General features: G+C 48.7%; 1 protein-coding gene across 1 annotated transcript in view; it reads right to left on the bottom strand.

Moving 5' to 3' along the window:
• Positions 1 to 11,851: 11,851 nt before the first annotated feature.
• LOC129835190 (adhesion G protein-coupled receptor L3-like) overlaps positions 11,852 to 13,492 on the bottom strand; it is a 147,552-nt gene continuing 145,911 nt past the window's right edge. The window contains exon 4 of the mRNA XM_055900625.1: positions 11,852 to 12,725. Coding sequence (XP_055756600.1) covers positions 12,508 to 12,725 — 218 coding nt within the window. The 3' untranslated portion in view covers positions 11,852 to 12,507. The remainder of the gene's footprint in view (positions 12,726 to 13,492) is intronic.

Genomic DNA, 13,492 nt, shown 5'->3' on the forward strand with positions numbered 1-13,492 from the left:
CGTGTTACGCAGTAGAGCGCACGGTGTCTCCTGTACGAGTGCATAGGCCAGTGCGGGTTATTCCACCTCCCCGCACTGGTAGGGCTAGATTGGGTATTGAGCCAGGTGTCATGAGGCCGGCTCAACGCGTCTGGTCTCCAGTGCATCTCCTCGGGCCGGCATACATGGCACCTGCCTTACGCATGGTTTCCCCGGTTCGCCTACATAGGCCGGTGCGGGTTATTCCACCTCCCCGCACTGGTCGGGTGACCGGGAGCATTCAACCAGGTAGGGTTGGGCAGGCTCAATGCTCAAGAGTGCCAGTACGCCTCCACGGTCCGGTATTTCCGGCGCCACCTCCCCGCCCCAGCCTAGTACCTACAGTGCCTACACTACGCACTAGGCTACCAGTGCGTCTCCTGAGCCCTGTTCCTCCTCCACGCACTCTCCCTGTAGTGCGTGTATCTAGCCCGGTGCCTCCAGTTCCGGCACCACGCACTAAGCCTCCTGTGCGTCTCCAGAGCCCTGTACACACTGTATCTTCTCCCCCTACTAATCCTGATGTGCTTGTCCTCAGGCCGGTGTCACCAGTGCCGGTACCTCGCACCAGGTATAGAGTGGGCTTTGAGAGTACAGTGTGCCCTGTCCCTGCTCCCCGCACTAGTAGGAAGGTGCGTATCCTTAGCCCGGTGCCTCCAGTTCCGGCACCACGCACCAGGTCTACAGTGCGCCTTATCCGGCCAGAGCCATCCGTCTCCCCAGCGCCATCTGAGCCATCCGTCTCCCCAGCGCCATCTGAGCCATCCGTCTCCCCAGCGCCGTCTGAGCCATCCGTCTGCATTGAGCCTGCAAAGCCGCCCGTCTGCCATGAGCCTACAGAGCAGTCCGCCAGACAGGAGCCGCTAGAGCCGCCCGCCAGACAGGAGCCGCTAGAGCCGCCCGCCAGACAGGATCCGCCAGAGCCGCCAGCCAGACAGGATCCGCCAGAGCCGCCAGCGAGCCATGAGCAGCCAGAGCCGTCAGAGAGCCATGAGCGTCGAGAGCCGTCAGCCAGCCATGAGCGTCGAGAGCCGTCAGCCAGCCATGAGCGTCGAGAGCCGTCAGCCAGCCATGAGCGTCGAGAGCCGTCAGCCAGCCATGAGCGTCGAGAGCCGTCAGCCAGCCATGAGCGTCGAGAGCCGTCAGCCAGCCATGAGCGTCGAGAGCCGTCAGCCAGCCATGAGCGTCGAGAGCCGTCAGCCAGCCATGAGCGTCGAGAGCCGTCAGCCAGCCATGAGCGTCGAGAGCCGTCCAGCCGGGACCTGCCAGAGTCCCTCAGCCGGGATCTGCCAGAGTATCTCAGCCGGGACCTGCCCCTCGTCCCGGTGCTGCCCCTCGTCCCGGTGCTGCCCCTCGTCCCGGTGCTGCCCCTCGTCCCGGTGCTGCCCCTCGTCCCGGTGCTGCCCCTCGTCCCGGTGCTGCCCCTCGTCCCGGTGCTGCCCCTCGTCCCGGTGCTGCCCCTCGTCCCGGTGCTGCCCCTCGTCCCGGTGCTGCCCCTCGTCCCGGTGCTGCCCCTCGTCCCGGTGCTGCCCCTCGTCCCGGTGCTGCCCCTCGTCCCGGTGCTGCCCCTCGTCCCGGTGCTGCCCCTTGTCCCGGTGTTGGCTGTTCATTTAGGGGATGTTAGTTTGAGGGTGGTCATTGGGAGGGGAAGACAGAAGCGGGGAGTGACTATGGTGGTGTGGGGACAGCGTCCAGAGCCTGAGCCACCACCGTGGTCAACTGCCCACCCAGACCCTCCCCTGGACTTTGTGCTGGTGCGCCCGGCGTTCGCACCTTGAGGGGGGGGTTCTGTAACGTTCCTGACCTGTTCTCTGTTGTTTTTGTATGTGTTTATGGTCAGGGCGTGTGTTTTGGGTGGGCAGTCTATGTTTTCTGTTTCTATGTTGGTTTTGGGTTGCCTGGTATGGCTCTTAGAGGCAGGTGTTTTGCGTTTTCCTCTAATTGAGAGTCATATTTAGGTAGGGTGTTCTCACTGTTTGTTGGTGGGTGATTGTCTCCTGTGTCGTCGATGTATGTACCATACAGGACTGTTTGGCTGTTCGTTCGTTTTGATGTAGTCTGTTTCCTGTCTGTGAGTTCTACGTTTAGTTAGTTAAGTTCATGTTCAGGTTTCGTCTACGTCGTTTTCTTGTTTTGTAATTTTGTAAGTGTTTTGTTTTCGTGTTGCCGTCGTTACAAATAAAGAGATGGCTTATTTCCCGAATGCTGCGTATTGGTCCACTGATCCTTCTCTCCTCTCCTCGTCCGAGGAAGAGGAGGACAACAGCCCTTACACACAATTTGACATAATGTCAAAGTGTTTTTATACATTTTTACAAGTTAATAAAAACTGTAAAGCTGAAATGTCTTGAGTCAATAAGTATTCAACCCCTTTGTCATGGCAAGCCTAAATAAGTTCAGGAGTAAGAACTTGCTTAATAAGTCACAAGTTGAGTGTACTCACTGTGTGCTATAGTGTTTAACATTATTTTATTTTTTAAATTACTACCTAATCTCTGTAGCCGACTCATACAATTATCTGTAAGGTCCCATAATCGAGTGTTGAATTTTAAACACAGATTCAACCACAAAGACCAGGGTTTCCAATGCCTCGCTAAAAAGGGCTCCTATTTGTAGATTAAAAAAATATTTATTTTTATTTTTTACCAAAGACCTTGAATATCCCTTTGAGCACGGTGAAGATATAAATCACACTTTGGAAGGTGTATTAATACAACCAGTCACTACAAAGACACAGGCCTGTAACTCAGTTTCCAGAGGAGGAGGAACCCGCTCAGGGATTTAACCATGAGGCCAATGGTGATTTTAAAACAGTTGCAGAGTTTAATGGCTGTGATAGTAGATAACTGAGGATGGATCAACAACATTGTAGTTACTCCACAATACTAACATAACATGACAAATACAAATATTCCAAAACATGCATCGTGTTTGCAATAATGCAGTAAAGTAATACAGAAAAAAACGGGGCAATGAAATTAACTTTGTATTGAATACAAAGTTATGTATGGGGCAAATCCAACACAACACATCACTGAGTAAAACTGTTCATATTTTCAAGCATGGTGGCTGTCATCGTGGTATGCTGTTGTCGGCAAAGACTAGGATTTTTTTAGAATAAGAAGTAACGGAATTGTGCTAAGCGCTGGAAAAATCTGAGAGGAAAATATGGTTGTCAGCTTTCCACCAGACACTGGGAGGCAAATACATGTTCCAGCAGGACAATAACCTAAAACACAAGTCCAAAGACGAGCTCTGTCAAGACGATATTGAATGTCCCTGAGTGGCCTAGTTACAGTTTTGACTTAAAATGGCTTGAAAATCTATGGCAAGACTTGAAAATGTCTAGCAATTTTCAACAACCAACTTGACAGAGCTTGAAAATTGTAATCACTGCCAAAGGTGATTCTAACATGTATTGACTCAGGGGTGTGATTACTTAATAAATGAGATATTTCTGTATTTAATTTAAGGAATTTGGCAAAATTCCTAAAAACATGTTTTCACTTTGTCATCATTGGGTATTGTGGGTAGATGGATGAAAGAAAAAATGGATTTAATACATTTTGAATTCAGGCTGTAACACAACAAAACTTGTAAGTCACGAGGTAAAAATGCTTTCTGAAGGCACTGAAGGCTGGCAAAACTCCCAAAGCCTTTTTTAAGGGCTGACTTTTTGTCAGAGACAGCCAATTGATCTTCGATGAGACATTATCCCGCTTCGGCTCGGCGAACTCCTGTTACACTATGCTCTATTCCATATCGCCAAGTCATCAAATGGCCAAACTTGAATTGGCTTTAAAAAAAATGCAGAGAAGAGCAAAATAAATGTTCGGCAAACTTCTATGAGCAAACGGGTTGAGAGAGATATGAGCAAGCAACAGAAGCGGGAATATGCGGCATGATAATACACAATAAAGTAGAGAGAGGACTGCAGAGTCATTTGTGTGCTGATGTCTAGCTCGTTGTCGGGGCCAACTTGGGCTGATCTACCCCTCTGTGTAAGGATATTCCATGCGGTTTGTGCTTTACATCCTCTCAAAATAGTACTAGCATTTCACCAGTGATTGTACATAAATAAAGACTCTGAATACCCTCCTAGCTTGTACTAATAGTAAATTGTATAAAGTCACGTGCCATTTGCTCCATAACCATTTGCTGAAACAATGAAAAATGCATAGATCAAGGAACAAATGCACAAGAATGTGCATAAACAAATGTGACTTGAGAAACAGAAATGCCAAAACTAATTATGATAATGATGAAAGCAGAATATCCACTTGGTTGGATATTTGGCAGCGTTGAAAGAGAGTCTGCCTATCCCGCCAGTGAAATGTACGCTTACTACATCACAACAGTAAAGTCAAAGGATTTGAAAGAGGAAGGACATAGGAACTGAAGGGAATCTTAAAGTAATCGTTTCTTTTTAATATAAATATCTCATCCAATTCTTAAACCCTGAAGTAGGTCAAATGCCAAGAATGATGGAAACTTGACCGGATTGCAAGCTCAATGGTGAGGGAGTAAGGTTCTTCACTATGCTCGCTTTCTCTCCCCCACCTCTCTGTCTTTGATGAGGAATTTTAAGTTTTAATTATGTTTTGCTTGTTTCATACATTCTAGCCTGCATTTGACAACGTGAATAAAGCCCCAAAAACTACAATGTTATACTTGTAAAATAAGTTAACTGTTGACCTGCTGTTGCTTCAAATCCCCAGTGGTATATCATGCAATTCTCAACACTCAACCTGATGGTAAATATCCATCTGAATTACTGGGAACTAGTGTAAAATCAAAACACACTGGAGTCAATTTAGTTAAAAGAAAAAAAAAGCATCTAGGACAAAAGCACATTTTCCTTGTTAAAACACGTTTCAACACGGTACTTCTTTCACATTTTCAGAGTGTTTGTCTCAACAAGGGGGGGGGGGGGGGGGGGGCAAACGCGAAACAGCACTTGGCTGATGAGAGGCGCGACCCTTTCCTGTGTATAGACAGAATCAGCAGTAGATATCCAATCAAGGCCCAAAAGCGATGGTGGAGATGGAAACTTCAGAGAAAAAGGGATAGAAATGGGGGGGGGGGGGGGAGAGGGGAGTGGAGGAGTCTCCTTTATGACCCTCTTCTCCTACAAGGGGGATCATACACGGGCGTGACACAATGCTATCAGCCTATCAGGCGTTCCCCCTTAAGGTACCCGGCGAGGTCTGCAGAGATGCCGGGTGATATATGACTTTGATATCGCCGGTAATTAACTGGCCGTGAAGGCCACAACGCCTCAGGGGAAAGAAAGGGAGAACACAAAAGAGGAAAGGCGCTGGGTCGCTGATGAGAAAACGGCAGAGGCTGTTGTTGTTCGATATCGTCGCCGTTTGTTTTTGAAGTACGGCGCGTCGCCTGTACGTTGTCGAGATAGAGCCTGATTGATATGAGAGCACCCTGCTGCAAGCGGAAGCACTTTTGATGACTAATCTAGCTTCACTGCAGAGTTTATTGAGGAGAGATTTCCAGAGGCCCCCAAAAAATAAACCCTGTGTAGATAAATTAAAAACACTCGATATACAGGCCTAGTTGACAGCGAACTTTCATTGGGCAGAGTAGGTGGACTAAAATGTGGTAATTGCCACCAATTACATCAAATTAGTCCCGGTTGCATTGGTTGAATTACAATATCATTAGCCACCTTCCAGTCGCAACCCGGCCCCACACACAGGTGACACGTCTTTGAGTGGCTGTGATTTTCCAGACACGTAATGGCCACCGCATGCGGGAGCATCAGTAATGACTCAGAGCCATTCATCCTGTCGGGGGCATGGTGGGGAGACAGCTTTCATTTTGAGATGCATTACGGCACTCACTGGCGCGGCGGCATGCTATCACTCAGGCATAAGCTATTAGACCTCGCTTAAAAGACTGTAATGGAACCAAACACCTTGCTAGAAGAGACTCTGTGCGCCGATGGGATTTTTAGTAAGCAACCCGTCTTTCCATGGGGGGGGGTGGTTTCATTCCATTCTTCCGAAGGGAGGAAAAGTACGTTGAGCTAGCTAAATGTGTATTGACGGATAGCGGGCTTGGTGACATGGATGGGTATTTTTCTGATGATGGATGCTAGCCTGTGGCTTAGAGTTTGAGCTTGCAGCCTGGTTCGTCCTATTAACTGGCTGTGAATGATACCCAGACCATGCCCGTCAAAATGACTTAGCCAGTGCCAGCAGGGAAGACAGGTGGCTCATGGGCTGGAAAAAAAGAGAAAGAAATCCCAAAGGAGGAACATTCCATTAAGTGGGAGGGGGGAGAGGGAGGCACAGGCAAAGCAGGGTAGGATATCAAATACCAGGGAAGTGTGTCTCAGTCGCTGGTCTGTATGCCAATGCCAATGCCCATTTAGTTTGGAGGACATTGTGTACGGAAGCCAGTAGCTAACAACGTGAAGGAAACCAATATCCTTTTCATGGATAGACCTAAAGAAATTTATGAAAACAATCACTGGGAAAAAAATATTAGTGAGAGTTTGCCTGCTATTTTCTATTTGTTATAACATATATACCTAGTCTGAACACTGTGCTAATGCATTTTGTTATGTGATAATCTGATCAAAGCCAGTCAATTGTAATCAGGAAAAAAGCACAGCAAAGAATAATTACTGTGATTTGCTTTGAAGTATGTCAAAGTCTGCACCGGTGTGATGAGCGGTCCATTCTTCTTCTGCATGTATTTTCCCCCACATTATCCTTTCAGGGAAATCAGACAAATCCAACAAACAAATGCAGAGCGAGCAATTTTCGGGCCCGCTTTTCATCTCGTGCCAACCTCTGCATTATGCCTCACCTTTGAACGTACTTTTTTCAGAGTTTTTGTTTCTGTTTAGTTTCTGTTTGTTTTGTTTTATCATGAGCTTAGCTACCGGTTTCCTAGCAACAGCTGTGGGAGCTTGGTTGCAGCCGGGAATGGCGCACGTCCATTGCGCTTTCCTGCATGCTAACCCATCGCACAGGCCTCTTCACATGCTAATGTGTTAGCCATGTTGCTAGTATTACAAATATCTCAGGACTCTACCATCCCCGAGCCCCCCTCACCACCCACAACCTTTATCCACTTGCCAAATTTGCCTCAAATACAATAAGAGCTCGCTCTGAATCAGGTTTCACTTGCCGTTTAGCTTTTGTGAGTTGCTCTCCGCTAGCTCTGTGATGGTAAAGAGAGGTGCACTTCCCTGCCGCTGTTCTTTTTTTCTGGTTGTCTTTTTTGTTGCTCTGTTTCTTCCTCATCTCCAGTTCGATTCATTCCGCCAAGGATTACTGTTCTGAGTGGGCGGTGCAGGAGGGATAACAAGGGAGATGCTATGGGGCGGATCAATTATCTGACAGTGGTGTTTAGACCTACCTTTTTATCCCTACTTCTCAACACCAGAGAGTATCTCATCTTTGTCGTGCATTACACTCAAAGTGGAGGGAAAGGCAGTTAGGTAATGTGCAGAACGTCATTAGAATTCTCAAAGCAGCACATGGAACACTGGGTTTGGAAAACGAGGACGTGTCAACACTGAATAGCAATTTAGATAAACCTTATCTCGGTGGAGTGCTCGTAACCTACAGTATTCATGAGGACGTGATCATGACAAGCGCTACAAATCCTGGTACATTTCTGCAGCTTTTAAAGAGGGCTTGAACCAAATCATGCTGTGTATCTATGGAAAATGGTTTGACAGACAACCTTGGTCTACCATCTCTCCTTATTAGAACTTAGTTACTCAACCCAGGGCTATAAGAACTGTGTATAAGGATCATCAAACCACAACCAAAAAAACGACGATGAATGTGCTTACTTTTCTTAAATCGAACACATTGGCTGCATGTACAGTATGCTCAAAGCCTGGGTGATCTGTGTACATTTGCTTAATGTAAATCCTCAAATGATGTGTACAATCTCTTAAATCCCCGTCAAAGTGCTGTATACTCTTTGTCTGCACTGACAAATCGGCCTCCATTTCCTGGTATCCCCTCAATGTAGCCATAGCTCACCAAGAAAATATTTATGTCGACAAATAACAGATAATGTATTCAAATCAACATTAATTTCTATCACAGGTCAAATGTATTTGTGGTATGAATTTACAGCCAAGACAGGGATTTATAGTGTTCAATCGGAAAACATTACAGAATTCTTGACCGCTTCCACTCAAAACATTGGATTTCTTCAAACATTTTGAAGATGTCAACAGGCTCTGGAATCAGAGTAGCAAGCACTCCTGCTGCACTGTTCAATTATTTTTTATTTATTTTATGAAGAAAACATTCCGTTTTCCATAGCCCTTACTGGCTTTCATGCAATTTAAACGTGAGCTTGTCCGAGGTGTTGGACTTGACAGCAGTTGCTATCCATTGGAGCGCTGCAATTGGTTGCCCAACATTCTGGGGCAGGGCTTAGCGAAGGGTCAATTCCATCTCTAATTAAAGTCAATTCAGAAATGTAAATGGAACACAAATTATCAACATTGGTGTCACGCCCTGGCCTTATTATTCTTCGTTTTCTTTATTATTTTAGTTAGGTCAGGGTGTGACATGGGGAATGTTTATGTTTTGTTGGTTTTGGGTGTTTATTTGGTAAAGGGGTTATGGGGTGTAGAAGATGGTTTTGTGTTGAGTGTATATGTCTAGCGTTGTCTATGTTGGTTAGTTATCTAGGAGAGTCTATGGTTACCTGAATGAGTTCCCAATTAGAGACAGCTGATTTCGGTTGTCTCTGATTGGGAGCCTTATTTAGGGTAGCCATAGGCTCTCATTGGTTGTGGGTAATTGTCTATGTAGAACGTTTGTAGCCTGTGTGTGTATGTGCACAACGTTTGTAGCGTCACGGTTGTTTTGTTAGTTTGTATAGAGTTTTGTGTCGTGTTCATCTTCGTGGTGTTAATAAAGAAGATGGCTTATTTTCCAACTGCTGCATTTTGGTCCGTCAATCCGCCACACGATCGTGACAGAATTACCCACCATAGGACCAAGCGGCATGGAAGGCGGCAACAGGACCTACCCACAAAGGATTTCTGGACATGGGAGGAGATACTGGATGGTAAGGGGCCTTGGGATCAACCTGGAGAATATCGCCTCTCTCGTGAAGAGCTGGAGGCAGCGAAAGCCGAGAGGAGGCGATATGAGGAGGCAGCACGGAGACAAGGCTGGAGACCCGTGAGTACAACCCAAAAATTTCTTGGGGGGGGCCTTAAAGGGAATGTGGCGAAGTCAGGTAGGAAACCTGCGCCTACTCCCTGTACTTACCGTGGAGAGCGAGAGTACGGGCAGACACCGTGTTACGCAGTAGAGCGCACGGTGTCTCCTGTACGCGTGCATAGCCCGGTTCGGTACATTTCTGCTCCACGTATCGGCCGGGCTAGACTGAGCGTTGAGCCGTATGTCATGAAGCCGGCCCAACGCATCTGGTCACCAGTGCGTCTCCTCGGGCCGGCGTACATGGCACCAGCCTTACGCATGGTGTCCCCGGTTCGCCTACATAGGCCGGTGCGGGTTATTCCACCTCCCCGCACTGGTCAGGCGACGGGGAGCATAGAACCAGGTAAGGTTGGGCAGGCTCGGCGTTCAAGGGAGCCAGTACGCCTGCACGGTCCGGTATTTCCGGCGCCACCTCCCCGCCCCAATCCAGTACCACCAGTGCCTCCTCCACGCACTAGCTATATGGTGCGTGTCTCCAGCCCTTTACCACCAGTGTCTAAACCACGCACCAAGCCTCCTGTGTGTCCCCAGAGTCCTGTGCGTCCTGTTGCTGCTCCCCGCACTAGCCCTGAGATGCGTGTCCCCAGCCCGGTGCCACCAGTCCCGGCACCACGCACCAGGCCTACAGTGCGCCTCAGCCGGCAGGAGTCTGCCGTCTGCACAGCGTTGACTGAACTGCTCGTCTCCCCAGCGCCATCTGAGCCATCCGTCTCCCCAGCGCCATCTGAGCCATCCGTCTCCCCAGCGCCATCTGAGCCGCCCGTCTGCCATGAGCCTGCAAAGCCGCCCGTCTGCCATGAGCCCACTGAGCCGTCCGCCAGACAGGAGCCGCTAGAGCCGCCAGCCAGACAGGAGCCGCTAGAGCCGTCCGTCAGACAGGATCTGCCAGAGCCGCCAACCAGACAGGATCGGCCAGAGCCGCCAACCAGACAGGATCTGCCAGAGCCGCCAACCAGACAGGAGCAGCCAGATCAGTCAGCCAGCCATGAGCAGCCAGATCCGTCAGCTAGCCATGAGCAGCCAGATCCGTCAGCTAGCCATGAGCAGCCAGATCCGTCAGCTAGCCATGAGCAGCCAGATCCGTCAGCTAGCCATGAGCAGCCAGATCCGTCAGCTAGCCATGAGCAGCCAGATCCGTCAGCTAGCCATGAGCAGCCAGATCCGTCAGCTAGCCATGAGCAGCCAGATCCGTCAGCTAGCCATGAGCAGCCAGATCCGTCAGCTAGCCATGAGCAGCCAGATCCGTCAGCTAGCCATGAGCAGCCAGATCCGTCAGCTAGCCATGAGCAGCCAGATCCGTCAGCTAGCCATGAGCAGCCAGATCCGTCAGCTAGCCATGAGCAGCCAGATCCGTCAGCTAGCCATGAGCAGCCAGATCCGTCAGCTAGCCATGAGCAGCCAGATCCGTCAGCCAGCCATGAGCAGCCAGATCCGTCAGCCAGCCATGAGCAGCCAGATCCGTCAGCCAGCCATGAGCAGCCAGATCCGTCAGCCAGCCATGAGCAGCCAGATCAGTTAGCCAGCCATGAGCAGCCAGATCTGTCAGCCAGCCATGGGCCGTCCCTCAGTCCGGAGCTGCAGTCCCTCAGTCCGGAGCTGCAGTCCCTCAGTCCGGAGCTGCCATTCCTCAGTCCGGAGCTGCCCCTTACCCTGGAGCTGCCCCTTACCCTGGAGCTGCCCCTTACCCTGGTGCTGCCCCTTACCCTGGTGCTGCCCCTTACCCTGGTGCTGCCCCTTATCCTGGTACTGCCCCTTATCCTGGTACTGCCTCTGACCCTGGTACTGCCCCTTACCCTGGTACTGGTCCTTAGTCCGGAGCTGTCCCTTAGTCCGGAACTCCCCCTTAATGCAATGGGGTTAATGTGGAGGGGGGTCGTTTGGAGGAAGCCTAGGAGGTGGTTAGGTACTGTGGTGACGTGGGGACTACGACCAGAGCCGGAGCCGCCACCGTGGAGGGGAGCCCACCCAGACCCTCCCCTAGACTGTGTATGGTGCGCCCGGAGTTCGCGCCTCAAGGGGGGGATTATGTCACGCCCTGGCCTTATTATTCTTCGTTTTCTTTATTATTTTAGTTAGGTCAGGGTGTGACATGGGGAATGTTTATGTTTTGTTGGTTTTGGGTGTTTATTTGGTAAAGGGGTTATGGGGTGTAGTAGATGGTTTTGTGTTGAGTGTATATGTCTAGCGTTGTCTATGTTGGTTAGTTATCTAGGAGAGTCTATGGTTACCTGAATGAGTTCCCAATTAGAGACAGCTGATTTCGGTTGTCTCTGATTGGGAGCCTTATTTAGGGTAGCCATAGGCTCTCATTGGTTGTGGGTAATTGTCTATGTAGAACGTTTGTAGCCTGTGTGTGTATGTGCACAACGTTTGTAGCGTCACGGTCGTTTTGTTAGTTTGTATAGAGTTTTGTGTCGTGTTCATCTTCGTGGTGTTAATAAAGAAGATGGCTTATTTTCCAACTGCTGCATTTTGGTCCGTCAATCCGCCACACGATCGTGACAATTGGAGAATTGTGTATTATTTTCAATGAGGACGTGATCCCCTGAATGGACAAAGTTTGTTCATGAAATCCCCCCCCCCCCCCCCCACTCTGCCCTGCCAACCCCAGACAAAGGCTCAATAAAAGGTAACCAAAATTGCAAAGTCAGTACTTGGGGCAGGTGTCAATGAGCCAATCTCCCCTGTTATTGTAATGGTGAGAGGTTAGCATGTCTTTGGGGCTTGATATTTGTGTGTCTAACTTTCTCACTCATCATAATTCACAATTCATTCAGGATTACCCATAGTCATGATAGCGTCCACATTAATGTAGAAGCGTTTAAAAACATATTCTATTCTTATTTACACCAAAAGTGACTCCAAAATGACAATACATTATTTACCATTCTATAATAATAATACTGGTAATCTGAAACACAACCAAAACAAACAGCAAATTAGTCAAACAAATTTGTAGTCACAAGCTTGATGTAGTCATTGCGTGCTATGAATATGGGACTACATGTTTTACTTTTTACTACTTTAATGCATAAGTGAATTTGTCCCAATACTTTTGGTCCCCTAAAATGCGGGGACTATGTACAAAAAGACCTGCAATTTCCCGATATGGAAGAAAACACCCTCAAATTAAAGCTGCACTTTCACCTCGGTCATAGTATTATTTAAAAATGCAATGTGTTGGAGTACAGAGCCAAAACAACAACAAATGGGTCACTGTCCCAATACTTTTAGAGCTCACTGTATATAGAGGTCTAGATTGTTACCTCTGGGACATGATCTTGTAGGCATCAGGAAGGTAGCAGCGTGTATTTTCCATTTGCGCTGGGTCGGCGTCACAGATCTTGTCGTCGGTGCGGCCGTAGTTGGCACTCTCAATCATGATGACGTCGGTGCCTGGGCAGCGCAGCTCGATGGGGTAGCTCTCACACGACAGCTCCCTCCTCACCACCGCCATGGGGATGGGAGCTCGACTGAAGGCTGTGGGTACATAGACAGAAAATAACGTCAGCAAAACCTGCGTAACACTGGGTATATTTACCATGTGGGAATTGAACCTGGGACTCCCACTTGCCAACCTAATGTCTTAACCATTAGAGCAAGAGAAATAGAGCAAAAGATGAAGAGAAGGTGAGGATAGAGCAAAGGTCCAAGGTCAGACATTGGGACGAAGGGAGTGGGGCTGACAGGGCCTTTGTTGGGCGTGGGAGGCACAATAGCATGGCTGTGGGTGGTGTGGGAGAGGAATATGGAGAGATATGGTGAACGGTCAAGAGTTAAAAGCGAAGGAGTATGTGGGGAGCATGTTAGCTGTGTTCATGATGACAATCCTACCAGTAAGACCAATACAGAAAAAAAGAAACGAGAGAGAGAGAGAGAGAATGAAAAACATCCATCATCCGCAACTCAGGTGATCAATTAACGCATTAATCATGATGTCGTTATTCAATTAGAGCTGAGAGAGGTGGCCACGCCCACTTAACAGGGAAAGTTGACGATTGGGTCAAAGAGGGGTTAACTGCTAGCGCTCTGGCAGTATTGTCATTGTTTACCGCAGGCAGCCAAATGGCAGGAGACCAGGAGACCAGAGCCTGCGGTCTGTCATGCCGTTTCTGCTTTGCCTCATGCCAGAGGAACAGAGGAAACTCCAGGGATTTGGTGTTTACAGTGGGAATGAAAAAATGAGTGGGAAATGTAAACATTGGGCTGAGAGATCGCAGGGGACCGTGACAGTTCTGGATTTTCAT

The sequence above is a fragment of the Salvelinus fontinalis genome, chromosome 36, assembly GCF_029448725.1.
Source record: "Salvelinus fontinalis isolate EN_2023a chromosome 36, ASM2944872v1, whole genome shotgun sequence".
In the NCBI taxonomy this organism is placed as follows: domain Eukaryota; kingdom Metazoa; phylum Chordata; class Actinopteri; order Salmoniformes; family Salmonidae; genus Salvelinus; species Salvelinus fontinalis.